We start from the raw sequence: 26,881 nt of genomic DNA, 5'->3' as shown, positions 1-26,881 counted from the left end.
ATTACAAAAACAAAATATATTAGACATTACCGAAAATAAAGAAATTTTTTTGCATAGCAAAACTGTGCTGCCTAGGACAAAATCGCACCACACGTTTTCTCTCTCGCATACATTTTACCAATGTCGGTTGCAAAAAAATTTAAGTGTAGAAATTTTGGAAAATTGCCGTTTAAAAGCAAAAGAAAGCAATCAGATTTAACGATAAGCGTATGGAAATGGTGAACAACATGGAAGGTGAAGAGCAGTGGGAGGAAATAAAGCCAAGAAAAAAGCGAGGCGATTTAACAAATGGATTTGATGACGAACCCGATTTCAGCGATCCTGAAGATTACGTAGATGACGTATCAGAATCAGGTAAGATTTTACACCAATTTACTTGCAATCAAATACTCGAAACTTAAACTGTTTATTTCACAACTTCACTCATGTTTTTCGTGTTTTATAAATAGCACTTTGAATCAACTGTCTGTATGCTGTAAAAAATCATAAAACCACACTAAAATCCTGGCAAAATTAGTTTTTTTTACTGTACAACTAAATTGTGTTTTACAGAACTGTTGGGTGATTTCTTGGAGAGAAAACCCAAAGAGGCTGATGGAATTGATGCAGTTATTGTTGTTGACAATATCCCCGTAGTTGGACAGGATCGTATGCCCAAACTCAAATCAGTTATTTCCAAAATCTTCAGCAAATTTGGTGCTATCCATTCAGACTTTTACCCTGAAACCGATGGGAAAACGAAAGGGTCAGTCCTGATCATTTTTGTTAATATATTTTCCAAATAAAGGCTTTCAGCAAACATAACAGGCTGACTAACTTTTATATTATTTGTATTGACATCCAGGTATGTTTTTATTGAATATGAGAATGCTCCTGATGCTCGAGATGCTATTAAAAATATGGATGGTTATAAGTTGGACAAGTCTCACACCTTTCGAGTGAATAATTTCAGTGATTTTGACAAGTACGTATTATGCTTTAGTTTACATATTAGTGATGGGACGGGTACCCGGTACTCGGTATCGATGGTATCGAACGATTTCAGTGGTATCGATACTCGTACTTGGTATCGAAATATTTTGCCTCAGTTTTCGATACCAACGTGCGAGTACCAAAGGCCGATTTACACCATAAGAATACGGGCAACTTTATGCCAATATTTGCTTCGGACAGCACAAAATTGGAAAAAAGTTCCGCCAGTTTACGTATATCTTTTTCGCTATCACATGGAGATTACATTTTTCGGCATGTGTGTGTGCACGCCTGTACCCCGACCATGGCAGATAAATTAGCCAGTGATATACAACTGAGTACAACACTACACCTAAGTACTCGGTAATCGTACTCGGTATCGAAGGTATATACATGTGGTACTCGTACTCGGTATCGGTACTCGCTTCAAAACCTGGTATCATCCCATCACTATTACATATGTTTTGTGAACACCTGTGAACTGATTACAATACTAGCTTTTTTATGTATATCCATGAATCAAATTTATGCAGTTACAAATTAGCTGTTGCTTGGCCACTAAATAAACAATATCTTGCATTTTACTTGCTTTGTGTTTATTTTTTAATAAATATTTTTAGGTATGAGCATATTTCTGAGGATTGGGTTCAACCAGAAAAGCAACCATTTAAAGATGTTGTAAGTTAAAATCTTCAAATGTAAACTGAATATAAATTTCTGATTTCACTATGCATATAGTCTTCTAAAGAATCAAAACCTGTTATTACCAAGCTGGGGTTGTGTAATGGTAATTTGCAGAATAGGGTTCAAATTTTTAAGTTTTTCATTTTTGTAATTTTAACGAGTCTAACAACTGCGTAGAACTCTGCTGAATGATGTTGCATTGTTTGTAGGGCAACTTGCATTACTATTTGGAAGAGGAGGACAGCAATGATCAGTTTAGTGTAATTTATGAAGGTGGCGAGAAGACTGCTATATACCTCAATACTGCTGCGGAACCAGTTGCTATTGAAGAGAGGAAGGTATGACAAATTGTTTTCTGGTCTGCAGACTTTATGTTAATTGTAAAAACAGACAACATGTAGTTAAAAATGTTAGCTATAATGTATTTTGTTGAAACTATTTTTACAAGTAATTTCAATTAAAAAAATACTATTATCATGTATCTAAGTCACAAACAAACCAATTGAAACATTTTAGAGGGAAATTATATTTAGCAATCATATTACTTGCTAACAATGAATTTAAAATATTGTTGCCATGCAAATGCAATGACATATTGTTGCTAATAAGCAAATGGCCAAAGATTTCAAAATCAAGCAAAGTGACAATTCCAAGTCAAGCAAGGGTACATCACATTTATATTTGTATCTTAAACTTTTTAGAGGTGGACTGAGACATACACAAGGTGGTCACCAAAAGGATCATACTTGGCCACATTTCATGCTAAAGGAGTTGCCTTATGGGGAGGGGAACACTTCAAGCAGATTCAAAGATTTGCCCACCCTGGTGTCCAGCTTATTGACTTTTCACCATGTGAAAGGTGAGAAAGGAGTAGTGTTATGGATCAGGGATTGATAAGCTTTTTTGCACTACAGACAGATTTGGGCCAGGCATGTTATCGATTCATATTTAGTGAGAAACAAAATATTACATGGCAGTATGGCACACCTGTTAGTGTGATGCCATATTATGCTTAAGCTTGTGAAGTTATAAATGCAAAATAAACTGCCAATATGCATTTTCATGTTAGCTAATATGTGCATTGTTCACATAAAACAAATATTACATGTGTATATACATTTACAATAAGTTGTATTGCGCCCCTTTTCTGTACAGTTTCAGATGTTTAAAACAAACCCATACAGCATGGATATGTATTTGCCTGATATCGAACTATCAGTATTAGTTCTAGGATACCCTTTGTTTTGTACACTTTTCTAAATCTCTTTATAAGTCTGCGTAGCTGAAATTGCCTGTAAAATAAAGATATAATTCACTGTACGTAATAAAAGTCCTAAAATTATTTTGTAAAAAAAACTCGGTTTTTAGGACTGTGAGCCTAATGAAACAAAACAGAGACCAAAAAATAACCTTTGTTGTTTTTACAGATACTTGGTAACTTTCAGCCCAATGCAAGAACAAGGGGCAAGTGAAGATGCCCAATCCATTATAATATGGGAAGTTTTTACTGGCACAAAAAAGAGGGGTTTCCAAGCCGACATGTCTGGAGCCGATGACAGGCAGTGGCCAATATTTAAGTATGTAATGAAATCTTTTACATACCTTCATGTTGTGTTTTACATCTTTAGACATAATGTTTTTCAAACTGCAAAGTAATGAAAAAGTTTGAACGATCTTCCCCATGATTTCATTAGCTAATAATTTTGGGGACAAAATTTTATGAACTAAAAATAGAAAGTTAAAAAATGAACTAAAAATAAAGAAATACTCATTGTTATAGACTATTTGACAAAAAAAAACTATTTGTAGTAAAGACAGTTACTGTGTGTGTGGATAATTGTATTTAGACTTTTTGAAGAAAAAGCTGCCAATCACTGTTCAAACAAGTTTGTTTAACTAACCTGTGTGAAATTTGTTCTTTGACAGATGGAGTCACGATGGTACTTACTTTGTAAGAAAATCCAAAGGTGTGCTGAGTGTCTATGAAACTCCTGTAAGTGGATTAAGCTAAAAACTTAATAACCATAAATCTAGAACTTAAAAAAATGATTAAGCATTTGCACTTATTCCTGACACAACAAAATAGGTTAAGTTTTTTTTTTTAACTGCATAATAAAAATTTACTTGCAAATAATTTGAAAACTCATATTTTTTCTACCTTTATTGAAAGCTTTGTATTATTGGTCCCTAATGTTTATCCGTTTTGTTTTCAGAGCATGGGACTTTTGGACAAAAAGAGCATACCAGTTGATGGAGTGAGGTGTGTATCCAAACTTTTAGTAACATTCAATAAAGATATCAAATCAGTATTAAACTTTTTTTAAATTTTAGTGAGTTTGTGTGGTCGCCCTCAGGGAACATGTTAGCTTTCTGGGTACCTGAGCAAAATGAAATCCCAGCTCGAGTTACGATTCTTGCAATTCCGTCTAAGAAAGAAGTCCGAGTGAAGAACTTGTTCAATGTGTCCGACATCCGGCTAAACTGGCACAAACAGGGCAAGTTTCTTTGTGTCAAAGTGGATCGATACAACAAAGCAAAGAAGGTATTTGGGTTCATCTTTTTGTAAATTTTTTGCTTTATTGATATGCTGATGACCAGATGACCCCAAAATTTAGTTGAGCCTGTAAAAGAAAGCATCCATGCATTGACAACTAAACTCTCAACCATACTTTACTTTGTCTTTATACTTTGTGATAGCTTGTACTCTGCAATAATGACCAACCATGTTGAACCTGGTTTTGCTATTAGGAAGCAGATATAAGGGGTTGAGTTAAAATTATGACCAGCTAGATTTTTTGTGGGTTGTGCTGTTCATTTTTGCCATATGGTTCAACTTCAGTTTCATACTGTTTCCATTAATTTGCACGTCAGTTACGGATTAGCAGTCATCAACACCTTGTTTTCTTTTTTCAGGCTACAATTTCCAATTTCGAAATCTTCCACATTCAAGAAAAACAAGTTCCTGTTGACATAGTAGAGCTAAAGGAGCAGGTAAAAAGATTCTTTCTTGTTTTTTGTGTGCCTTGTTTAAACATTGCTTAATTTGCTTTTACACAACAGGTAATTGCATTTGCTTGGGAACCAACCGGCAACAAGTTCTGTTGCCTGCATGGGGACACTCCAAGAGTGAGTGCAACATTCTATGAAATCAAAGGGGGAAAGATTGAACACCTTGGTGAGTTTTTTAGGTCCCTAAGATCTTTCTTTTATGTTGTCAGCTCATTTACACCTTTTGTTGGCACAAGAGCTGCTGCAATTTGTTGAGAGTTGCATTGTATGATGTTTAATCATTTCAATATATTTTCATTCTCTAAAAATTAATTTATGGTTTCATGCCTAATCCGTAAAATGACAAAAAGGCAAGTTAAGTGTTATATAAATCACAAAGGTGCATGAAATCAAAACTTAGGTTTAAAGGGTGCACAAGCAGAAAACCATTTAAAGAGCATTGAAATAATACAAGCCAATCTGTCAGTGCATAAAACTTTAAATCAATATTGGCGTTTTCTTGCAGAAACCCTTGACAGGAAGCAAGCTACTCATATATTTTGGTCACCAGCTGGTCAATTTGTTCTCCTCATTGGCTTGAACAGGTTTTTATAATTAAACAAGAAATAACTAAAGAAAGTTTATCGCATAATAAATAAACTTGTTTAAAAGTAGACATGTACTCAGTTTCTTGGTCAAAAATCGAACCAGTGTAGAGCTTTTATCATGCAGAAGATATATGAACCTTTGTATTAATTGCAACAGAACTTGTTTGCATTTCAGTATTTCATATTTGTAAGACCTTTAGCAGTAATATTTTAATAATTTTAAAACACCTGACAAAGTCCATTGTAATATTGAGTTTTATTCTAACAGTTCAAGCCAACTTGAATTTATCGACACTGCTGACATGACAGTGATGAACACTGGTGAACATTTGATGGTGTCTGATGTTGAATGGGACCCAACCGGTCGATACCTGCTTTCTATTGTCAGCTGGTGGGCTCACAAGGTGATGTAAGAAATAACAAGTTTTGTGCCCTGTTGAGTATTAACTCCTGTTAAGGCTTAGTAATAAGAATACAATGACATCATGCATGTATGTAATGATATAGATTCCAGTATTTTTCCCTTTTTTAAATCTATAATTTTTGAAACTCTGACTTCACTAAACTTGCCAACAACTATGCAAAAGAGTAGTTAAGCCTGTTGGAAATATAATTTTCCATTAAATAATGTCAAGTTGATTTAAAGTTGTTAGGGCACTGCTTAGTTTCAACATGAACTGTGTCTATTGTACAAGATGGCATTTTAAATTGGAAACCCTTTGCATGTTAGGGTTAATTTGGAACATAACAATAACTAATAACAGATACAGACTAGGATTAAGTAAGCATAAACACAATATCATCTGTAGTAAACCAATTGGAGTGTTTGATTTGTTTTAAAGCAATATTTATAAAAAATTGTAGATTGACAATGCTTACTGGGTCTGGTCATTCCAAGGAAGATTGCTCAAGAAGTTCCCAATGGACCAACTGTGCCAACTACTTTGGAGGCCGCGCCCACCCACCCTACTCTCCCATGAGAAGATTAAGGTGATTGGTTGTTTTAAAAATTATTGTTGTAATAAAAAAAAATCATGTATTAAAAATAAAACTATGACATTAATTTAAAAAGCATGTGTTGAATTGACAAGTATACCGGAATTTGCAAATGGTTAAAAATGTATTTTCTTTGTTAAGGTTAAATAAAGTAAATTGTTCTTCAATCCTATTGGTTGTTTTTAGAAAATAAAAAAGAACCACAAAGAATATAGCAAAGTATTCGAGGCCAAGGACAGATTGGCCCAGAGTCGTGTGTCAAAAGAAATAATTGACAAACGCAGAGAGTTGATGGCAGAATATCATGCATATCAACAACGTTGTGCTGCAATTTATCAGGACACTGCTCCGTACAGAAGGGAGCTTCGAAATGGTAAAGCTATGTTATGCGAAAAAAACTGTATGAATCAGCAACAAATATGCCATGTAATGAATTAGCAAAGCATACATAATGTGAAGTAACCATTGGAAAAAGCAGTTGTAACAGTGGGTTACTGATTTGACTCAGCGCAAAACGCAAGTCTTCTCATACTTTCGTATAGCTCAGATCACCTAGTTTTTGTGGTGTTACTAAGCCCTGTATGGTACTTCAAAACATATTTGCAACACACACATTTGAAAAAAGCTTAATGCCATGTTACAGAAAAATATACTATATAGTACTTTAAAAACAATTCGATGGGAATACTTTCCACGGATCTGTTCATGAGTTTAATGACGTATATAATGGCCGAAATAGACGTAAAAATTGACATGCTTTTTTGTTCACATATTTCAGCAAATGCTCATACAATCCTTGTATGTAGCCCCTCGTATCACTGATAATGTATTAAACTAGTTTTTACCCAAAAATTGACGAAGGAATGTTATCAAGGTGTAAACACTGACGAGGTTGGCAGTCATGAGGACTGGGATGAAGTAACTGTTGAACTACTTATTGACGAAGAAGAAATCATCTTAGAAGACAATCAGGAGTAATTCCTAGAAGGAACCACGGTGAGTTGCTGATGAATAGCTAGTAGTGCTGCTAATTTATATCAAACCAATAGGAAAATAGTGCTCTATAGAAGGTTTTAGGAGCCCCCCTTGTTTTCTTTTGCTATTATCTACCAGTGGTTTGTTATAGTTTTTAGTCATAATAAATTGTAGAACTCTGAATTAAGTTAGTTTTCAATTAAACTGTTTTCCTTGCAGACATTACCACAATGTTTTTGGCTTAAAATGGTTGTTCACAACTGGTGGTCTGAAAACATTTTACTCCAATGGTTAGCTGTAAAATACTTTGTATCACGACTCTAAATTCAGTGTTAAAATTATACTTAAAGCCAAAACACGTTTTTAGGGCTGGTAGACCATGACAAGCCACTGGCTTACAAATTTCGGGTGCCTAAATGCACTATGTTTTGTTTTTGCAGATTACTTTCTGGCAGGCTGCACCTGCCCATACCTGCCTGTCTGGGACTGGTGCATAGCTTGTGGTGTACTGTATATATCCGACCTGTTCCAAAGAATGAACTACTTTGAAATCTTGACATGGAACAGGTTTTGAGGCCTGTTTCTTGTTTTGCCTTTATCACAGACAACAGATATGCTTAAAAGTGCTCTCGTTCATTATGTGTGTTCCTGAAAGTTGAAAAGTATGTTTCCCATTTGAATATTTGATTTCGTTACGAGGTGAATTATGGAGAAGATTGATTCCTGAAATGCACTGAGAGAAATGTGTTGTTATTAAGACCTGTTGTTAAATTGAGTGAACTTTTGGTTAAGAGCTTCATACAATAAATATTCCAAAGAAAACAAAGTGTGATAGTTTCAGACATATGATGAAAATTTGTGGTAGAGAGAACAGTGTTTCAGCTTTCTGATTACATGCAATAGTGTACTAAGCCAAAACTTACATCATTATTTTTTACAATGCTTCATATTTTGGTCAATTTAATTTCTGGATTACTAGGTACAAAATTTGCTAAGCTTTAAGCTAGATCTGGTTTATGATTCCTGTTTTTATGGTTTCTTACGTTGGAGCAGTTGACTCAATAGTGTCATAGTAGAACAGCACTTTGCACATTTTAATACACTAACCTTTGCACAAACTACTTTACCTGTGGGTCGGGTACTTGATCTTACAACTAAACTGCCATTGTAATACCTGCTGCAATTAACCATTTTTACAAACAAAACCACCATGATTTTTATTGGAACTTCAAAAATTGCAATTGTTAATAAATTAGGAAAGAGCTCTGAAAAAAAACGGTGTTACTCCTGGGTAGCTGAAAATCCTTGGAGCAAACCACTGTCAGGTGCGGTTGTTCCAATAAGTTTTACTGCCTGCCAAACAAAGATTGCAAAATCATTTCAATACCAAAGAAAACATTTGCTTTTGCACAGGGTTCTATTTCATATGCATAAGGTTGGCCAACTAACCTCCTTAAATTTCGGATGTTTAGAGTCGCCCATCATTTGGAGAAGAACAGTCTCTGAAGTAGTAATAAAGGCCCCCATTTGTCTCATTGTTGCCAGTGCGAAAAGACGGTCAACCTAAAAACAAAGATTTATTTAAAATGTCTGTTCATAAAAGTCACAAATTATCTCGGAACCTGGCTTCGGGATGATACACCATCTGCAACAACATGGACATCAAAATCTCGTTCCAACAAATCCGTAGTAGTTTTCTGTTTCATAAGATGCATTAAGTTAAGATTCTTTTGCAATAAATTATTTTTTAGCTTACCAAAATGCAAGCCTGAGTTTCTATTCCACATAAAATAACAGATTTTCTGTCAATATTCTTGAGTTCTTGTTCAACTTCAGGTAAGATCATTGAAAAGCAGGTCTTCTCATATTTTTTTGCATGGCTAAGATCACCCAGTTCTGAAACTGTTGGCCCAAGCCCTGCTCAATAACATAGACGTGAAGGCAAATGCTTATCAACCTCCACCAAGACACACGAAAACAACAAATAGATGGAAGAAAAAAACTGCAAAAAATAGATTGTGGAGTTTGTATAAGCACCTTTTGGATATTGTTCAGTGACTATAGTGGGAATGGAAAGGATCTTTGCAAACTCTTTCATTCTTCGTGCAACTTCAATGATTTGAGGAAAATATACTAAAAACAAAAACACTGTAAATTGTGTTTTACGTTAGGCAACAAACATTTTCCTACCGATGCTTGGTCTAAACTTCTCTTGCATATCACAGAGAAGAAGTGTAGATGTCTTCTCAGACAACCTACCCAGATTACGAATAGCCATGATGATATTTAAAAAAAAATACCACATAAAAAGGTAAAAAGTATAAATGTATTCTGCGCAAGACGTCAAAAGCAAATAAAAAATCCGTATTTTCAGTATTTATTTTTGCTAGAAATATCACAACTTTAAGTTACAAAAGAAACCCAATTACGTCTTTATTCTCAAAACCCACAAATGCAAAAGTTTGCACTGTCTGAAAATCGCCAAATCATCAGTTTTTCTGATCTGTTTGGGTAATTCCCCTAACAAGCAACAAAAATTTAGATTTTTGCTTAAGAATAAATTTAACAAAAATGTCGTTCAACTGGTGTTAATGTTAAACAAAAATACTAGTTGTTTCTATCCATAACTTGTATTTTCGCTGACGTTTCGTCCACCAGAACGGTAGGACTTCTTCAGAGCAATGAATGACGAATGCAAGCAACAAGCGAAAGGCGCAAGAACAGCGTGATACCATGAAAAATAATTATTTTATAACAAAGGCTATCCGAAAAGAGTAGCGTCCGTTGCAAAACGATGAAGCGGCACTAATGTCCGAAATTTGATGGATTGGTCGGGCGTCTTGGGTGGATTCCTTTTCAAACCGTTGGTACATCGAGCTGTCCCCTAGGAGCGATTGAGCCTAAGTTCGTAATGTAGTCTATCCAAATCTGATGTGGCCATATTCTTTTTTGATGGTACCGATATCGACTGCCTTGACATACCTTTTGACCGCTGATAGACTCGCTTCATTATAATCTCTTCTGATAATAGAAAATGCTGTACAGGCGTTTTCGTCCACCAGGTTGCATATTTAACAAAAATGTTTGTAAATGTTTACTTCGTTACTTTCACAAATCACTGCGTCAATCGACAATTATGATATAAAATCCTTTATTACTTTTCCATCGCACCAAGCTTCGCTGATGTAGCGTAATAAAGCACAATTCTGGGCCTGACTCGGACCCGTATTTTGACACTAAAAACACTTTAGCGGCATTTTCTGCGGCCCAGAGAAACTTTACGGCCGTGGTTCTCCACCTGTACATGGGTATTAATTCCCAAAAGATAATTAGTTTAAATTGATTTTTTTAGTTTGTGTCGTCATATTACTGATTCTAGATTTTGATTAGAGATTTCGAATGGGCTACTTCTAACAATAAAAGTCAAGAATCACTGCTTTATACACTAAATCAGGTGTGGCCAACACGTCGATCGCGATCGACTGCTTTTGACCGGTCGATCTAACTAAATTCTCCGCTACTTCTCAAAAGCTTGTTAATTGAAAAACAAATGTAATAATCTAAAACAGCACTTCTGACATCTTGACACAACGCACAGATGTGCAATAAGACAATAATTATGTAAATGTCGGTTTCTTTGTTGTGTAACAATTGTGATTTTGGCACCAAATTATATTGTAACAACTACAATGTTTGTAACAACTACAAAACTTGAGTGTTTGCGTTAAGGAAGCGATTGCAATTGATTTGGGAGATTTAAAAGTCCGCACTGATGAAAAATATGTACATGTGCGACGTTTTGTTGTTGTAAGAACTAGGTGATATGCTAGACAATAAAACTTATGACTACAAATATGTGGACTACAAAAAAGACAAAAAAAAATATGAAAAATGTGGTAAAATTAAATCTCATGCAGAAATTTGCGTTACTGTTTTGTGTTAGTGGCAGCCTAAATTACTACAGATCAGTCGATCGTGTACAATTCGGAAAATTTTCGTCAATCTCAACGACTAACAAGTTGGCCACCCCTGTACTAAATCAACAAATTCGGAAAATCTCAAAACCGTTTGAGTTCTAAACATATGTGGTAACCTAATTTAGGGAAAGTTCCGCCCAGCAATATTGCCACAACAAATACAAATAATATCATTTAGGCCACTTTTGCCGCTGTTACGTTGCAACTGAACAGAGTTACGTTGCAACTGAAAGTTATTTTGCAAATTGCAATTATATTTTCAAGTGGTACCCATCCTGTTCTATTACGATGCTTCCTTAGGCCTTTGTCTGATTTAATAACCTTACAAAGCTAAAAACCAGATGACTCTTTTTTCCTGCAAACAGTTGTGGAATCTTGTAAGAAACGTGAATATGTAGGCCAAAAAACATAAACCCAAATAGTATGTCGATTGCAATAAAATCCTTTAGACTAGATTCTAGAATATAGACTTTTATACTAATCAGCCAGTATAACCAATTATGAAAGGATGTAATCGCCTTTTAAATGATTTCGACGAGTCATTGAACAAGTGCCAGATGACCAAACCCCCAAACAGATAAATCTTAAATCATTTCGCGATAAGTTTTTGGGCCGCTGCTATCAATACGTTGGGCCCTCCAGTCAGCTGTCATATTTATTTTACAGCAATATCACGGTTTAGTGCAGGGGTGCACAACCTGTGACTGTTATCACGGTTTAGTGCAGGGGTGCACAACCTGTGACGGCCGTGAAAATGTCCATTGCAATGTATATGGCGGTCGTAAATTTGTTAAAACTATTTTGCTAGACATTATTTGGCTTTAAAACAATGGAACAAGCCTATATACAGGGTTGCCATACCGTCATTATTTCTAAGATTTGTCCTTATTTTAAAGGGCATTGTCTTAGAAAAAATATTGTCCTTATTTTCAAGAAATGTCCTTCTTTTTGACTTACATCCCTATTTTGTCTTATTTTCAACAATCACGAATCAAATCCCTATGCTTTCAACAATTACGAATCAAAAGTATTTTCTACGAACAAGAAGTTGCTGGAACAGATTGTTTCTGGCAACAAATATGACATGTGATATGTCATGGCTCGTTTAAATGCAAAGATTCATTCGAAAACGTTTGTTTCGTTTCGTATGGAAACTTAATTTTTCGGTTGCATTTTAAAGTTTCGGCTTCGTGTCGATGGCAACCCTACCTATATATTACCAGCCCAGTAGCAATCCGCGTCAAACTTTTGTCTATTATGTGCAAACAATAAAATAAACAGGCCACAAACAACGTAACAGTACAGATGATGACGTAAAACAAATCGTTCAGCTGGACCAACAGATGAAGTAAAGAAACAATCGGGGTTTTCAGCCAGTAGCTAGGATATAATAATATAAAACTTAGTTATTTTCATCACTAATATATAAAATAACAATATGGAGACACTTGGCGGCCGTTGGTAAATCAAGAACTTGTGATGAGGCCGTCGTAGCAAAAAGGTTGTGTTACATCTCCAAGTTCAGTTACGCATGATTAACTTGTCTCATTATTCTCCCGCTATGACGTTACAATCGCCATGTGCGTAACAGTAAAATTGGAAGGCCTTTGTCTGAATGTTGCAATGATTGGTTCATTTTACTGTACAACGTGGTCGAGTAGGGTGGCTTTATTACTGCATTAAGTAAATTCGTTTGTGTTGCGTTTTTAGAGACTAATAAGGCTAAATTAAATATTGTGACGACTGACTAATTAATGTTCAAGTGAAGGCTGTTTACCGTGATTGTCGGTGAGTGTTTTATTTGACTTGTGACCTAAATTAATTCATGGCTTTTATGCGTGACTTATGGCATGCCGTATTTTCTAGTGCTTGCAGCGATTGTTTCATCGTCTTGCAACTGTTGATACGTGTACTGTACCTGTTGACCTGTGTCGCAAAATAGTTGGTAAGTTAGTCATTGGCATTTTTGTGCGTTGACATATGTCAATGTGTTTCGTTTTCTTGTTTAGAAAACCGTTTCCGTTCTCATTCCTGTTTCTGTCCGTTCCTGATTGTGTACGACGTTGTGGTTGTTGCCGCTGTTGTCGCTGTGGATTATTACACGAGATTCGGGAAGTGTGATTTGTGTGGGAAAGGGCGGGGCGTGTTTAAACGTGACAAACCCCCTTGTGAGGACCAGCCTTGCAGGTCGGAAGTTCAGAGTCTACAGGTTGTACACTGTGCACCCATGGTTAGTGCAATATTCGGGGGGAATGCAAACAAAACAGTATGCCCGGGCCTACTAGAATAGCACAGGCGCTGAACGCCAAGTATTATGTTGTTGCTACCCAGCAGACGTCAAATTGTGGTCCCGACCAGTGGTCGAAATGTGCTACAGTTTTTGGTCGAAAGTGCAAATTCAAAAGTCGTCTAAAACGGATCTTTTTTATACGTGTTTAGCTGGACGTTCTATTGACGTCCATAAATGTTTTTTTTTTCACCAGTGGTCGAAAGTGCAAATTCAAAAGACGTCTAAAACGGACCTTAATTATACGTGTTTAGCTGGACGTTCTATAGACGTCCAAAAATGTTCCTTTTTTCTCACCAGTGGTCGAAAGTGCAAATTCAAAAGACGTCTAAAACGGACCTTAATTAGACGTGTTTAGCTGGACGTTCTATAGACGTCCAAATATGCTCGTCCCCTGTCGGCCTACGTTTGGATGACCTTCTTACGTCGACATTTGGTCGAAAATTCGCATCTGGAATATGCCTGTTCTTGCCTGACGACGTCAATATTTCGTCTGTACAGGACGTAGTCTACGACCTTCAAGTTGAAAACAATTTTAATAGAAGGAAAAGAACGCATAAAAAGGTTTACGGTTTGAAGGTTTCAATTTAGGCCGGGGAGCTAGAGCTGGAGGACGGGCGACCTCCTTTTCTTCTGGGGGCATGCTTCAAATAATCCCCCACATGCTTTGAATAATCGACCTCTTTCAAATCGGGATAAAGTTCCCTCACTGCTTCTGCAAAAACATGTTTTAAAATAAAATGTACCAGATTTGCAGTAACACAAACAGTTCTTTTAGACTACTTTTGTGTTTAAAAACAAACAAACAGTGAAACCATTTTACTAAATATATAACCCCAAAGCAAGTACAGGCTATTGGTCCCCTTCCTGGAGGACAAGAAGTACACACAACTCACCAAGTACAACTTTAAATAACGGGGATTTGGTGAAGGCGACTTTGCCATGTCCCCCTTGCAGGTTCATGTTGGCCATGAATGCAGTTGCAAACATCCTACAAAAGAAAGATAAAGTTAACACAAAAAAAGCCTACTGTTTGCACATACTGATACTTTTAAAGCAACACAAGTATAATAACTTTTTTACAGTCATAAAAAATTAAATTGTTCCTACCTGTTCAATATTTTATTAACATTATCCCTTGCCGTCGTCCCACCAATAAGTTTCAATTGTTGTATCTAAAAATCATCTACATTTATGCATTGCCTTTGAATGTACTTAAAGGATCCTTTAAAAAAGTACGAGTTTTTGCAAAACACATGAAAAGCATCCTGCATATGATTAGAACAGGATATGCTTCTTAAGAAGGTTGTTTTTGGAAGGTTCGTTTTAATGCTGAAATAAGTGCAAACTCCGCTTTATTAAAAAAAGGAATTGTTATCCCACTAGCGTACAGTAGCAAGTTGCCACCACGCACATGTCAATTCTCACCAGTATGCATCGTTGTTCTTCATTTTCCATTTTACACTCCAAAGCTTTTAACATTTCCAAATTATCAATTTCTTCAAGATGAAACAGGTCGGTTTTGGGCAGTTGTTTTTGTCCCATTCTGTCCACTTTTTCCGTCAACAATTTTAGCATGTAGAATACCTTTTTTTGAAATCCTACGCAATATTATACCCAGAATATTTCTCAAATACAGTTGCACACAGCATACTTCAATACATTCATCACCATGTTTAAACCATTTCAAAAAAAGGCAAAGCATTTACATTTAAAAAAGGCAAAACAGCATGATCAAACAAAGCCATAACACTCTCAACAATTTATAAATGGAGTTTAAATAAATTCTAACGCACAATGTCAAACCTTTGACCAATCACATTGCAAGACTAAGCACAAAACATCCAAACTTACTTCGTTGTGACAATGCAGTAGGAGTTCCGCTGACATCTATAAAATTAAAAAAATGTTTAACTTGAAAGAATTAAGTCCCTCTTTTAACTAAAGCAGCGGTTCCCAAACTGGGGTCCGCGGTCCTTTAGGGGTCCGTGAGGCAATTTTGGGGGGACCGCGAAGCGGTTGAAGAAGTCAGTTTGTGCCACTAAATAAGTTTAAATCAAAGTAGAATTGAGAATCGACTGTCTCCATTGCTAAACAATGGCCTTTATTGAATGACAACTATCAAAAATGCAATTGTTCGCGCACAATCGTAATGTTTTTGTCCTGTTTGTGATGTCACATGCTGTCTTTGAATGATTGTTATGCGCAATTTTGCATAACTAGTTAAATCCTGCAATCAACTTTTGTTTTTATGAAATAGACATTTAGGCTTAAGGACCGCGAGCCCTCGAAATAATGGCAAAGGGACCGTTTTAAATAAAATATGAAAAAGTTTGGGAACCACTGAACTAAAGAAACCAGTATATGTATTTTGTTTCAAAATATTTTTTTATGATCACAACAGATATATACACAAAACAATATATATAACTGTCACAAACCTTGGTGTGTAGGCTACTTGCAATAGGTGAGTCACACAGTTCATTCGAAGAGGTCTCAATTTCACCTAATTTGAACATAGTTTAATAATATGACCCATTTTTAGGGCCAATAGCGTAGCCGCATAGCCTACTTTTGATAAACTACCACACATAAAAAACATGGACAATAACCCACAAGTATGTAGATACAACATGTTTACCATTTCGCTCCAAGATTTTTAACAAAGAAGTTGCAGCTCCGCGTGTGATATTATATTTAATACACCAGTTTGTTAGTTCTTCCTGCAAAGTTCCATTTAATGGTTTAGCCACTGTATCTTCTGTCAACAAGCATTCACAGGCGCACATCGTTGAGGAGTCACTCTTGTAGTGATCTTCGAAATCAATATCCATCCCTGAGTCTGGAGTAACCTGACTGCCATCATCATGTGTATCTTCAAGTAACGTCACAGTGCGACAAACAGTCACCATCACTTGACGATGGTTCAAAACATAGCAACATAGCGGGAAATATTACATCACCGATTTTGTGTGGGAAGAAGTTGGTGCGTCAAACAAAATTTCAAAATCGACACAAAGCAAGTCACCGCGGGAGATAACGATAACCAGATCACGCATCAAAAGAATTTCCTCATTATGAGTGCGTTAATACCCAAGGGAGTAACAGCGATAAGGAGCGCTGTCAGAAAAGCGCGGTCCGCGGTATGATAAATATCGTTAAATTCGCAAAAAAGATCGCCACTTTATGAAGTGGAAGTTATAATAAAGTTATAGAATGACCTACAGGTCACCAGCGTTTTTAACAACCTATATAATTTAAAAGACTCAGTTTAAAAGTCATAATCAAAACATATATTAAGATTTCTGCGTCTCCATACGTCGGTAACTAGTTCTTACATGACCGAAAAAATGTACCAAAATTGGATTGTTTCAAGACGAACATAACATGTACAAATCTTGACGTCGAGAACCAGTTAAGATTTTTACGTATTTGGACGTCGATAATTAATTAGTTCCGAAGTGACCGTAAAAAATCTACCAAAACTGGACTGTTTCACGATGTAGGTCCTACATAAAATGTACAAATCTTGACGTCGATAATCTGTTAAGATATCTACGTCTTTGGACTTTGAAACTTAGAAAAACACTGACCGACCTTAAATCTACGCGATTTTGACCTCCAATCGACGTACAGAAAAGTCCGAAAATTGGACATGTGACTTTGGTCTCTATTTTGCACAAATATGGATGTGTGATCGACGTGCTAACAGGGACCTGAAATATACCAAAACTGAACGCCTAAAAGACGTCGATGTTTTGGACCGGCGGCGACCAAACGTCGAAATTGGTCGAATCGAGGTCGCGACCACATTTCGACATCTATTAAAACGTCGAAATGACGTCTTGTGTCTGCTGGGTAGCCTACCCTTAAGTTCCCATAAATGGTTTTTCACGCAGTTTTTTAATGTTAAAGCTTTTTTGAGACAATTTTAGATCACCACAACGGGAATTATAGTCGTTTGAGCTAGGTTTATGCAAACGCAACTTAGAGCTTGTGTGGTTTTTGTACGAGTGTTTATACTATGCAGCAGGGAGTCGAACCGGAACTGAACCCGAACCCGCGAATCGGTTTGAGCGGTTAATTTCATTAAACCCGAACCGAACCCGAACCGCTAATTACGATTTTCCAAAAACCTGAACCGGAGTTGAACCCCATATTTTGTTTGGCGTTGGACCCGAACCGGAACTGAACCAGTAAAAAATGCAGTCTGTTTTATATTTTGTGATTTTTTTTCAAAACACGAGATAACACTTATAGGGCGTGTCAAAAAAAAACAGTGCACGGTCAAAAATCTTGTGGGGTTTGATAAGGCCAGGAAGATGATAGGTAGAATTATATTGAAACGAATGAAAATTTAAACCGGTTTAAAACCGCAAACAGGTTCGGACCGGATAATTTGCCCAAACCGGAACAAAACCCGAACCCGAAAATATACATTTTTAAAAACCTGAACCGAACCCGAACCCTTAAAAACAAAACGAAGTGAACCCGAACCGAACCTGAACCCGTATGACAAGCGGTTCGACTCCCTGCTATGCAGTATGTGTGAAAAAAACAGAAACTCACTTAAGGTGGCTGTACACAGGATCCGTTTCGGTCCGTTTTCGTCCGTCATGCGTATACGCGCGTAAATTTCGGTCCGTCGCCTTCCGTCGACGTGTATACACAGAATGCGAACCATGCGTTTTGTCCGAAAACGGACGAAACGGACGTCAACGCAAGGCCATCCGAACAAATAGAACATGTTCTATTTTTTCGGACGTACGCATGCGATTTTCGGTGTAGTGATAGTGCAAAACTGAGAGATATTTCTAGATTGGTTGATTAATATTAATTATTTTGATCAAATCACAAGACTTGAAGCCCTCTTGTTTCTAATAATAAATAGAAGTGAAGTAATATGCAAGGTTTTATTTTTAAATCGGCAAAAAGACAGACTTCAGACTCGAATGGAATGCAGAACAACAGCGGGATACAAAAAGCTAATAATGTAAGTAACAAAAGCTTTCCGCGAAACAAAGGGGTCAGGAAATAGTCAGTTCATAACTTAGTTCTGGCAGTTAATGTCATTGATTGCAAAATTTCAGAAAAAGAAAACTGCAAATATGCCATCAGGGTTTAGAAATTCGGAACTATGTTGTATTAATATTTAGGATGTTGCTTATGAAATCTAAGTCCATAGGCTAGTTGTTTACATACACTTAAGTACTGGTTGATGTTTCTGCAACAATCTGTGAATTATGCACTTTAAGTTATCATGATAAGTTCTTTTGTAGAATCCTTGGATTAATAAATATCAACTAAAGAAATCAAGTTTAACAAGAAAAACTAGTAACCAGCTTTGGAGAGAAATCTACCTTATAAATGCCTGTAATTCAACTTCAGCAGAGTTTGGTTTAACAGGTAATTTAACTAACTTGTGTTACAATGTGGATACATTTTTAATGGTGATAGAAATGTTGTGGTTTTTACCAAAAAATGTTTTGACAACATTTTATTGTACATTGGGAAGGGCTTATTCTGCTTATCAAATTTACATTTTGTGAAGTATATGTGACACCTGCCTGTTACGTTTTTTTACAGAAAAAATGTGAAAGAAAGGTGACATATGCGACACCTATATAAAAAGAAGACAGAAAATCCAATGGTTTAAGATTTAAACACAGCACCACAGGTATGTAAATTAAATGATTTATGCTCCATATTTGTAATAAACCTACTATATGTGTTGTGTTTGTAAGGCATGGACCCCAACAATGTGCTATTTGAGTACTGCAGGGAAAGAATTGTGATCAAAAATAGTATTATTTTTCACATCTTCATTGTAGTTTGTAACCAAGGATTGTGTTTAATATGAGAGATGGAAACAAACCAGAAAAGTCAAGTTAAATGAAAGATTGCACTTAATTGTGGATTAAACAAATATACTTCTAAACTAATTTGTACATACTGTTGCATTTATGTTTTTGTTATTTGTAGGAGACCTACAGGCAACAACCAGCACATTGCCAAATTATAAGAATACAGCTACTGATGCTAGGATTGCTTTTCACTTTTCAAAAATAAGAAAATGCTTGAGGCAATCGAAAGAGGGTACAGGAGGGTTTTTAAAAGCAAATGAAATTCTTTAGAAATACGAAGCATTCTGTAAAAACACAAAAAAGTCCTTTCAGTGTTTGTTCATCCCCAATTTTACCATTTAAACATTTCGCTCATATGCACTGTGTGTTTGTACTTTTTTATTTTGTCTGCTTTGAAAGTGTCTTTTAGAAAAAAAAAATACAAATATTTTGTGACATTTGTTTTCCATTAGCGATGTTATTGTACTGCTATCTTATTTGAGCATGTTTTGACACCAGCGAATGCCAAGGGTAGGTTGGGTAATGTCGATTGTAAACTATTTAAATTACTTTTTTTGGTCGGTGTGTTCGAGTTTAGCAATATTAAAATCCCACCACCACCACCGTGATAACCCAAATGCAAGAAATTAGCGGTGTTCCTTCTTTGAACAGCCAAACAACTGATTTGGAGTAGGACGCATTCAAGCAAAACGTCGCATCGTTCGGATCCTGTGTATACCACCAAACGCAGCCACTTTCGGAACGTAAATTCGGTCCGTTTACGCACGTCAGAATACGGACCGTTTTTCGCATGCGTTTACGCACGTTGACGGAATACGCAGTCTGTGTACAGCCACCTTTAAACTTGTGCGAAATCAAAACAAATGCGAAAAAGGCGATACCCAATACAGCAGTATCGACAAATACCAAGCCTGCTCAGCATATTCAAATATGAAATATTTATTTTATTGAAAAAAATGTTAAGTTGTAAAATTCTGTTACCACTTGCGTGTGATAAACATTAAACACCCTACCGAAATAGAAATAATGCGTTCGCGCCATTTTATCACGTGACGTTTAGTTCCTCGTGTTGTGGTGACGTAATGTTTGTTTTCTGAACGTTTTGCTAAGTTCTGGCTTCTGAGAAGGTAGAAAACAGACCAAAGAGGAACTTCAATAACCTTTGTCATCGCGCCTTGTTATTGTTGATTAACTGGTAAACGATTTGTTTGTATCACGGTTATTTTTTAAAGTTGTGCCCAATAATAAATATTTATAGGTATTTGTTTTGTTATTATTGCACTTATGATGCATGCACTGTTTTGGGATGCCAATGCCATACTTTTTATTACAAGCTAAAAAAATTAATCCTAGTTGTGTGAATGCCAAAAATCTTTTCTTTCATTATCAGCATGTGTTTTAGTAATAAATTGGTTGTGTTATAATGGCCACAGAACAAAATGATGGCTTGTCTGACTCACAGGAATCTTTCTCCGATTTCTGGACCACTACTTTTCAAATTCCTGACCTAAATGATGTGGATTTGGAGGGTATTGAATTGGCTGAAATTGTAAAGAAGTGTGAGGAAGCTGTTCCAAATGAGAATGTTAAGGTTGAAACTCCAACCGTTTTAGACACAGATGTAAACATTGTGAAGAAGGAATTTGTTAAACAGCGACCGGTACCTTCCCAAATTATTGACAAGAAAGTTCCGTTTTTGTGTGTGGAAAGTTTCTCTGGGGAACATGATTTTCAGGTTGTTTTTCCTCATGACAAAAGCCCCATAACAAAATGCATTCATCATACATATTCCCCAGATCTGAAAAAGCTGTTTGCGAAAATGGGAGAACGGTGCCCTTTGCATTTTACTTGTGCCTCCCCTCCCCCACCTGGCACTGTAATTAGGGCAGTACCAGTCTTCAGACAGTCTGAAAATATGATGGATATTGTAACCCGCTGCATTAACCATACACTTCAAGATAAATCATCACATGAAGCAACAAGTCATTTTATCCGTGCAGAAATGCCTGATGCTATGGTAGAGTATAGCAACACAGTTCATGGAAGAGAGAGTGTTACAGTGCTCTACCAGACTCCTGACTCGGGAAAAGAGAACACAATGCTCCTATATCGCTTTATGTGCAACTCCAGTTGCCCTACTGGTATTAACCGCCGTCCAGTATCTTTGGTGTTGACATTGGAGTCAGACACTGGAGAGGTTTTAGGCAGGAGTGTGATTGACATCCATGTTAGCTCCTGTCCAGGAAGGGATCGTACTGGGGAAGAAACCAAAGCTCAAGCACCACATATGAAGAAGCAAATCAAGAAAAGATTTGTCAATAAGCGAAAACATGAAGCTCCCAAGGAGAAGGATGATGACAATGATTTGTATTATCTGCCAGTCAAAGGAAGAGAGAAATATGAGCTGCTAAAGAAAATGAAAATTGCTCTGGATCTTGAGGAACTTGTTACTCCGGAACAGAAACAAAACTATTATGCTCAAGAGGAAGAAAATCAAAGGTCTATTGTGTGATATTTTTCTACATTTTGCACTGTATTTTTTATTTCTATTTTAGGTGCAAACAAAACTGCCAATCGTTTCTGCTTTTTTGTAGTCCATGGCAATTTTTTTACCTTTTAATATAGGTTTTACAAAGTACATTCTTGTCCATGCCAACAATCAACCATTTTTGAAGTTTGTTTTTAGATCATCGTTTCACTTTTAGCTTTATGCAGTTGTAATTGTTTTTGGATTATTTCTCAGTGTATTTTTGCTTTCGCTGCTAAGTTTCAATCATTTGTGTGTTTTTTTAAATATGAACCAGCCTTTTTCCATTGTTGGTTTTAGTACAAATATTTTTTCTGTATATATGCGCCTGGTTCATGTTGCCTTTTATTCTCCTTAAGTGTGACATATTTGCCTACGTGTCTTTTTTTATGATGCTGAAATAAACACCTTTGTTGGCCACAGCTGTGAAGAGGTGTTATTTCTGGAACTTATTTTTTTCTTGCTTGGTTTGTTTTCTTCGTTATGCTGGCTAAGTTGGTAGATTTTCTGTTTAGGAAGAGTGGATTACACTTCTTTATATTTATCACTTGATAGATTGATTTTAGAATTGAAAAGTTTGACCCAGCACAAAATCAACCTGCTTTAAACATTTTGAAAACGGCTGCACTGAAAAGCACATAACTGATGTTAGCGTTTGAAAGTGTCGGGCTGTATGAGGTGGTCAGCATTTGTTTACCCTTCAATGTTAATATTGTGTCCCTGGGCTGTTTAGGTTAGAACTACAAATCTAATGTTATATATTAATTTAGACAACAGTGAATAAGTGAACGCTTTTTGATCCTGACCATGTGCTTTTGCTTGCAGCCAAATATGTGTGTTGTGGTTTGTCTTTTCTATAGATCACTTTCTATAGACTTAAGTTTCTTTAAAATAACGGGCTTGATTCGGGCCTGGCTTTACAATATTTTGCGCTCTATTTTCAGGGCCGTTTAGAACTCTGTTTCCGCAGCATTACCATCGAATTAGTGTGACTATAATTTACTTGTTAAAGTCCCAGTCCTACATAGATCCCTGCCGTGGGTTTGGTTCCCACCGCAGGCTAGATTTAAACCATTGAGTGGACTGTCTGGTAAACACACCTGTTTGTGGGCAAGGCAGCCGTCCCACCGATTGCTCTTGCTCTGCGTGGTGAGCACCTGGGCTACAACGGCATGTACAAATACGTTTTAAAATGTAAAAAAATTAAATGCAAAAATTACTGCATTGGACGACCGGCCTAAAATTGCAAAAGGGACCTGCAATCGTTTTAATTGTACCCAATTAGGATTTGTTATTTGGGGCCCGTGAAAGGTCTGCAAACAATTGGATGTAAAATTTAAAACAAATTTGAAAAAGGTAAAGCGAAAGAGAAGATATGACACATTTAAGACTCTTACAAAGTAGACTTTAATTGTTGTAACCATTTTACATTTTTTATTTCTGGTGCGTTAAACCCAGAATTTCACAAACTTAATTCGCTTGCTTTTGGGTTGCCTGTTTTTGTAACAAGGTCATTTGTTTCTCAACTTCGTTGCGTTTTATATTTCCGCTTTGCGTTAAATTGTTGCGAATGCTAATTTCATCACAAGTTAACTTTCTTGTGATAATGGTTGATTTAGTTTGTGACATACATTATTTTGTCAAACCACTGCTGGCTGATAACGCAACGAACCCGCTTTGGGCCAAATGAGATTGTTTGGTCGAAAAAACGAGAAATATCTGTTCGATTTTAGACCATTCCCAATCTGGCATAACAATTCACATTAATTTAACCGATGGGGTTTACTGAATCAGAAGCAAATGTACCCCATTCCACTAACATTTTTCATACACCTATAATGAGCATAGGGGCACATCAGGATATTTCACAAAAGGAGATTTTAAGATAACGTTATAATTTAGGAATTTCCCTAATGACGCTCTATGACGTCATTTAACTCGCTTTCAGTATTTTCTCCTATGTGTGCGTGGCCGCACGCGAATTCTCGTAATTTACGAACAACTAGTAGTTGTTTTGTTACCTATTCCGTTTTCCGATCCAATATGCATCTTTGGGTAGTAACGTGCTTTGTCCAGAGTTGTAAGCGGACCCGAGTACAAGCCCGAAACCCGGTCAAACTTGCAAATTTGGCACTTTCCGCAGTTCAATAGCGCTAGGCTAAGGCGAGCGGCATCAGCTTCTATAACCGGTTACCTATTTGGCAAAACGGAAGTTCTGAAGTTTCCTGGTAATGCCGCTACTATCTACCTTTTACCATAGAGAAACTACAGCTGCAAGATAAGCGTGACTGTAGCGTGATCAAAATATGATGGTTTATTAATAGAGATCGATATCAATTTGTAAATGCCTCCTGTTAAGTTGCGCAATTACGACCACATTATGCTCTTAGTCTGAACCAGTGGTTCCCAACCGGGGTGCCGCGGCACACTGGGGTGCCAATTGCAATGCTCAGGGGTGCCGCGAGATATTGACATTGCAATACTGCGACCCATTCTTTATTTTAATTTTAACCCCTTATTTGCGATTTTTATTATTTCTAACCGAGTTTCAGTGTGTATTAAGTTTCGCGTCTCGCAGTTATTCCCGACTCCATTCTGGAGAGTCGCTGGCGGTAAGTATAGATACTCCGCGGTAAGCCTTTGTTTTCTGGCCCAGGAAAAACAGTGAAGAATATTTCGACTCGTTGCGTTTCTTTCCATAAAAAAGTTTGAATAGCATAACGATGGAAAATTTAAGCTGATGCTTCTCGACGGGTTCCGGATAAAAATTTAAAATGAATATCTTTGCGTTGGAAAGAAAGCTATTGTGCTTTTGTTGCAGTTTTTTCTCGTCATAACCTATGTGAGAGTGGATTTTCCGTATTAACGAACATAAAAACTAAAAAACGAGAACGAGTCGAGGAAGAAATGCGGGTGGTTTTATCGAATGTGCCTTCACACATTAAGGCACTTTGTGCAAGAAGCCAAGCCCAAATTTCACACTAACTTTTGAACAAATACATTTATTTACGCGCGCTATTCTGCACAAATTTACGTATACGTCAAAAATGAAAACACATGTTGTCATAACAATGATCGAACATTTGCAACAAGCAAATTTTTAGATGATTGCAGGATTCATTTCTATAATTGTTACATCACAATCGACGCTAAGATAAGCCATTCAAAAAGGACAAAAAGAAAGGCTTTCAGACAACGACTTCCGTTAGCGGAAAACAGCTCTGTTGGCGGTCCGCCTACCCCACTGATCTAGAAAAAAGATCAGTGGCCTACCCCCCTGAACAAGCTACTGTTTATAGATATACATTAGTTTAGGGTTGCCATACGTCCGGATTTTCCCTGACATGTCAGGGAATTTAGTGTTTAAATCTGCGTCAGGGAGAAATGTTAAAATGTACTTAAAAGTCAGGAATTTAAGAAAATATATATAATATACATATACTATGAAATTAATCTACAAACGGAGGAAGTTTCTAGTATTTAGCTACAACCGCGTCTACCGTGGAACGTAAAAAAAGAGGTAAACTGGCGGCACGCATGTTAACGTACAAGGTTATTGTTTCGTTTTGCATTGTGTGTGCGCGCGTAACAATACCTGTTTGTTACTAGTTGTCTGACAATACGCGTTAAATGCAAAAATAAAGATCCGCGTCTTAAGAAAACACAGTATTCAATGCTACGTGGGGACGTGGGAAATTTCATTTGCTTTAACTGCGTCCCTAATATGCAAGGAATTAACTAACAACGAAAAGTCCAATGTCGTGAGACATAGAAACGTTTTTACAGTAGCATTTTATTTCAAATTTAAACAGGTCTTTGTGGCTCCCGTTCTTTGTTTTTTTCTGTGTGAAATTGGTCCGAATGAGTGGTAAAAGTTGGCGACCCCATATATGTGCTTATTGTTTCAAAGATGGTAAGAGTAGTGAGCTTGGCCTAATAAACTTAACTAAACTGAAGCCTACACAGAAAGGTAAAAAATGACAAGGATCAGAGTACCATATCTAACGTTTTCTCGTGTCGCCGTCCGTGTGACTTCCGAATATTCTAAATTTATTCCGGAATAGAAGTGTTTGGATCGCAAAAATGGTTAATGCAGCGGTTCTCAAACTGGGGTCCGCGGTCCTTTAGGGCATTTTGCGGGGACCGCGAAAAGGTGTGAGTAATTCTTATTGGCGTCAGTTTGTGCAACTGAATAAGTTTAAATCAAATTGAAAGTGAGAATCGACCGTCTCCATTGCTAAACAATAAGCTTTATTGCATGACAACCAACAAAAAATGCAATTGTTCGCGCACAATTGTAATACTTTTTGTCTTGTCTGTGATGTCAGATTTGGATCATTGTTATGCGCAATTTTGCATAACTGTCTAAAATCCTCAATCAACTTTCGTTTTTCCGAAATACACATTCAGGCTTACTGACCGCGAGGCCTCGAAATAAAAAGAGAAGAAAATGTCGGAGAAAAACTGGGTTAACACAACCAAGATAAATTTTGTCAGGGGATGTGTATCATAAAATATGGCAACCCTACATTAGTTAAAACCACATTTTCTTTACCAAACCACGAAAATAAACCCCATTAGAGAGTATGAAAAAACATTGCTCAAAAACGGTTTGCGTCCGCTTTAGCAGTTGGTAAGGGGGGGGGGGGGGGGGGGGGGGACCTTAAGTTACAAGTCTATAAGTCAAGGTCACCCGTTAGTAATTTACAACTGTAAAATAAACACCCACTAAAGTGGATGTGCGAAGCGTGAGAACACGAAAGTTTTGAGTTGAGTTTATCTTAATCCAAAATGGGTCGGTACGATTCATTGCAAAAAAATATTTGTTTTCGAAATATCAGACTTTATTAATGTCTTCGATACCAACCATTTGCCCTAAGATAGAAACAATTAACATCACGTTAAAGCCAATTTTTATTACATTTATTTTCAATAAACGTTTCTCTCATCCGTGTTAGTCTCGTGCCAGAGGTAAATTTCTCATCGAAGTAAGTTCACCAATC

General features: G+C 36.7%; 4 protein-coding genes and 2 long non-coding RNA genes across 7 annotated transcripts; 4 read left to right on the top strand and 2 right to left on the bottom strand.

Annotated features, from left to right (window-relative positions):
• The first annotated feature begins 78 nt into the window (after positions 1-78).
• Positions 79-8,031, top strand: LOC145223113 (eukaryotic translation initiation factor 3 subunit B-like). The gene is made up of 18 exons (XM_080089455.1): positions 79-354; positions 553-745; positions 845-964; positions 1,593-1,650; positions 1,866-1,994; positions 2,358-2,515; positions 3,084-3,233; positions 3,583-3,649; positions 3,870-3,916; positions 3,988-4,198; positions 4,570-4,647; positions 4,717-4,831; positions 5,171-5,249; positions 5,521-5,656; positions 6,117-6,242; positions 6,435-6,621; positions 7,123-7,244; positions 7,664-8,031. The coding sequence occupies exons 1-17, from the start codon at positions 210-212 to the stop codon at positions 7,224-7,226; spliced, it is 2,103 nt and encodes a 700-aa protein (XP_079945581.1). The 5' UTR covers positions 79-209; the 3' UTR covers positions 7,227-7,244; positions 7,664-8,031.
• Positions 8,032-8,413: 382 nt separating this feature from the next.
• On the bottom strand, positions 8,414-9,584 carry LOC145228639 (isochorismatase domain-containing protein 2-like). The gene is made up of 6 exons (XM_080093819.1): positions 9,414-9,584; positions 9,261-9,356; positions 8,980-9,140; positions 8,846-8,920; positions 8,673-8,786; positions 8,414-8,576 (listed from the first exon to the last, which is right to left on the bottom strand). Exons 1-6 carry the CDS (start codon positions 9,526-9,528, stop codon positions 8,505-8,507), a joined length of 633 nt encoding a protein of 210 aa, XP_079949945.1. The 5' UTR covers positions 9,529-9,584; the 3' UTR covers positions 8,414-8,504.
• Positions 9,585-12,917: 3,333 nt separating this feature from the next.
• LOC145230341 (uncharacterized) lies at positions 12,918-13,315 on the top strand. 2 transcript variants are annotated; one of them, XR_013860635.1, is made up of 3 exons: positions 12,918-12,988; positions 13,067-13,145; positions 13,210-13,315. It is a non-coding gene; the product is annotated as an uncharacterized LOC145230341 (long non-coding RNA). The 2 variants fall into 2 exon arrangements; XR_013860634.1 differs by lacking the exon at positions 13,210-13,315 and having other exon boundaries at positions 13,067-13,196.
• Positions 13,316-14,004: 689 nt separating this feature from the next.
• Positions 14,005-16,399, bottom strand: LOC145230325 (uncharacterized). The gene is made up of 7 exons (XM_080095725.1): positions 16,129-16,399; positions 15,929-15,993; positions 15,342-15,377; positions 14,916-15,074; positions 14,598-14,662; positions 14,384-14,478; positions 14,005-14,202 (listed from the first exon to the last, which is right to left on the bottom strand). Exons 1-7 carry the CDS (start codon positions 16,397-16,399, stop codon positions 14,075-14,077), a joined length of 819 nt encoding a protein of 272 aa, XP_079951851.1. The 3' UTR covers positions 14,005-14,074.
• LOC145230335 (uncharacterized) lies at positions 15,739-19,788 on the top strand. The gene is made up of 4 exons (XR_013860633.1): positions 15,739-18,480; positions 18,767-18,893; positions 19,074-19,164; positions 19,470-19,788. It is a non-coding gene; the product is annotated as an uncharacterized LOC145230335 (long non-coding RNA).
• A 926-nt stretch (positions 19,789-20,714) lies between these two features.
• LOC145230317 (tumor protein p73-like) lies at positions 20,715-22,300 on the top strand. The gene has a single exon (XM_080095714.1). It carries the CDS (start codon positions 20,775-20,777, stop codon positions 21,861-21,863), a length of 1,089 nt encoding a protein of 362 aa, XP_079951840.1. The 5' UTR covers positions 20,715-20,774; the 3' UTR covers positions 21,864-22,300.
• The last annotated feature ends 4,581 nt before the right edge of the window (positions 22,301-26,881 follow it).

The sequence above is a fragment of the Phallusia mammillata genome, chromosome 1 (assembly GCF_965637545.1).
Source record: "Phallusia mammillata chromosome 1, kaPhaMamm4.hap1.1, whole genome shotgun sequence".
Taxonomy (NCBI): Eukaryota; Metazoa; Chordata; class Ascidiacea; order Phlebobranchia; family Ascidiidae; genus Phallusia; species Phallusia mammillata.
This window is presented reverse-complemented; position numbering and strand designations above follow the sequence as displayed.